Source organism: Vipera berus, assembly GCF_964194415.1.
Source record: "Vipera berus genome assembly, chromosome: 16".
Lineage (NCBI taxonomy): Eukaryota > Metazoa > Chordata > Lepidosauria > Squamata > Viperidae > Vipera > Vipera berus.
The window spans coordinates 2426498-2429598 of record NC_138219.1 but is presented as its reverse complement, the minus strand read 5'-3'; the positions used below and the strand labels follow the sequence as shown (position 1 = coordinate 2429598).

The window sequence follows — 3101 nt, the reverse complement described above, 5'->3', positions numbered from 1 at the left end:
TGTGCATTGGCTTTTAGCAATAAAGCAGCTGAATTGAACCTTCAGGGGTGGACCTCGGCTTTCTTGCCTCCCACCATTTTCATCTCATAAAGTTGAGGAACACTGGTCTACTGATCGGAAAAGGCAGAAGGCCCAGGATTTGACCCGGAGAATGAGAAGTAGAGAGGGCCATTTTCCTGGGTGTTGCTATGTATAGAACATTTTCAGATCTGTCACTTCCTGGCTCTCTGCAGCCGAGCGATTTCTCTAATTTTCTCAGATCTCTTTGGGAAAGCAGACCTGACGGGAGAAGCAGAAGAATTTTGCCTGATGCCAATGGATCCCTGAAGAAGTCCTAGATCCACAAGACATGAATCTATCTTGTGTCATTCATCTCAAAAGTTCCTCCAGTTTGTCCAAGAGGTCCCTCTTCTTGGACCATCACTTGAGCAACAACCTCTACCGTTGTGTATTCGGCGTTCACCATCTCCAACTCGGCATCCAAACCACAGAAAGGGCGTCTAGATCTCAACAATCTCCTATTTTCATGGTCAACCTTTTGTTGCAGATCTTCCTCTCCCCAAAGTTGACCAGAGATGGGTGAGTTTCCTCGAAGTTGTAGCCACTGGACGGCAACTGTGAATTGTCTGGCCCATTCCAAGATCCTGTCTCTTCGGTGGTCTTCGGATGCTGGTTCCAACTCTCCAGGTTTAGCAAGTCAAGTTAGGTTAGGATTCTAAATATGGCCGCTACCACGTAGGACACCAAACAAAGGAGGAAGACAATGGAAACCCAACTATGAAGACAGGTTGGGCCCTCTAAACTTTGACTAGGCCGAAGACAAAGATTACGGTTGATTCTGGTTTCTAAGGATTGCCCATTTTAGGTGGCCACCGAGTCGCCTTGTGCAATCAGGCTCTGGAAACTGACCAGCTGCTTCATCTGCTCCGTTTGCATGGAGTGTCTTCGGAGAAGCCGCTTGGTCTTCGGGGATGAGGGAGCCATGGGGATCAGCCCCTTGTGGGCCGGGGAAGGGGGCTTCCCATTGGCTCGGATGTCGCGGAGGGGAGGGTGAGGGTTGAAGTGCAGAGGGGGCAGGAACCCCGGGCGGCTGTGGGCGATGTGGTCGAGGAGTAACGTCCCGGAGCCCCTTCGCTCCAGGAGGCCTGGGGTCCTACGCCGGATGGACATCGGGGAGACGGCATTGGGGATGCTCTCTAGACTTTCCCGGGAGGAGCTGGTGGGCAAGGTCAAAGGGGAGGCGTTGTACCGCCTTCTCTCCAGCGAAACCCGGCCCGAATCTGGAGAACCTGGAATGGATTCGGGACAGAGGGAATCAGACTCAAAATGTTCCAAGCAGGTCAACTTGTGGTGGGCCACGCTTCTGGGACTAGGACCCTCTTGAGTTTCTGGGGCTGTGTTGTGTCGAGAGAGGGCCTGATGGAGGTGGCCCAACTGGACCTTCTCCGCCCAGGAGGAATCCAAGGCCGAGACCTCATCTCCAGATCCTTGGTGGGTCCCCATCTTGAAGCAGGAGGTCTCCTGTCCTTCCACGCTGTGTCTCCGAGACAGTGGAGGCCTTTTGGCGAGGCTCAAGCCGTTCATCTCAATCCTTACCCGATCTTCTGGGCTCCGGGCTTTTTCCTGATAGGAGGCAGCCAAGACCGAGGGGGCCACCAAGCCCCACGGCTCAGAGTTCAGTCTCTTCAGCTGCTTGAGCTGACTTTTGGGGAGTAGCCCCGAGGAGCCCTTCTCCTCCATCTCCTTCCCCTTGCTATGGGGAGAGCAGCTGAGTCGGGTGGCCAGGCTGAAGTTGAAAACGTCCCGCTCCTCTTCCTTCTCGCTGCCCCCAGGAGACTGGGAGGTGCGGACTTCGATGTCGGAAGGCGACATGCACAGGGTGGGCAGGGGCTTGTCCTCCACGCCGGGAGAGGGCGGGGAGTTGAGGTACTGCTTGGTCTTCTTGGTTCCCGAAGGGGAGGTGTCGGTGGTGATGATGATGACCTCCTTGCCCTTGGCTTTGCAGGCATCCAGAAGCACCTGCAAGGTCGCCCGGTCCCCTTTGTTGATGGCGTACACCAACGCCGAGGCGCCCGAATAGTCCTTGGCGCTGGGGTCCGCCCCGTGCTTCAGCAGGACGGTGGCCACCTCGGCCCCGGCGCCTTCCGCGCAGGCATGCATCAAGGCAGACTTGCCCGTCTTGTCAGGAATGTTGGGGTCGGCTCCGCTCTCCAGCAGGTACCTCACCATGCGGGGCTTGTTCTGGGGCTCCTCGTAGCTGGCCACGCAGGCGGCAATGAGCGGCGTCTCGCCCTGGGTGTTGCCCTCGTTGATGTAAGCCCCGCCTTCCAGCAAGAGGCGGGTCAGCCGGAATTTGCCCTGCCAGACAGCTTTCAGCAAGGCGCTGCCTTCGGTGTGCACCATGGTCAGGGTGGTCGTGATGGCGGCCTGGCCTGGCCGGGAGGGGGGGGGCGGCAGAAGGGGCTCTGTCAGAAGGCGGAGATGGGAGAGGAGGCAGACATCGCAAGGGAGGCTTTTGAGACCTGCAAAAGAGGAAGAGAGGAAGAGAATGGGGTGGTGGGACACAGATTTTCTAGGCTCCAGAGATGTACAAGCAGTCCTTGATTTATCACTCCCGGAAGGCAAGAGCTTTCAGGCAACTGCAGGAGGGGTTAGATTGGATGGCCTCAGAAGGTCCCTTTTGAAGAGTCAAGGAGCTTACGTCTGATTCGTTTTAAAACAACCTGGTCATCCTTCAAGGAAATAGTATTTTCAGTTAGGAGAAGAAAAAAGCAGCCAAACAGAATGCAATTCAAATTTAGATTATGGATTGTGGCTGCGAATTATTTATTTATTCATTTATTTTATTTATTTGTTTGTTTTTATATACCGCCCTTCTCCCGAAGGACTCGGGGCGGTGTACAGAGCAAGGTAGGTATACAGTAGAAACAACAGTAAATAAATGAAACCCCAAAATCTATCAGGCCAGGCCGGATTGCTGGAATAGGTAGGTTTTTAAGTCACGTTGGAAGGTGCGAAGGTCGGGGGCCATCTGGATTTCGGCAGGCAAGCAGTTCCAGAGTGTTGGCGCACCCACCGAGAACGCTCTCCCCCTGGGGGCC

At 55.0% G+C, this 3101-nt stretch overlaps 1 protein-coding gene across 1 annotated transcript; it reads right to left on the bottom strand.

Moving 5' to 3' along the window:
• Positions 1 to 713: 713 nt before the first annotated feature.
• ANKRD34A (ankyrin repeat domain 34A) lies at positions 714 to 2403 on the bottom strand (the record flags this gene model as incomplete). The annotated part of the gene is made up of 1 exon (XM_081340318.1): positions 714 to 2403. The coding sequence occupies one exon, from the start codon at positions 2401 to 2403 to the stop codon at positions 862 to 864; it is 1542 nt and encodes a 513-aa protein (XP_081196444.1). The 3' UTR covers positions 714 to 861.
• Positions 2404 to 3101: the final 698 nt, after the last annotated feature.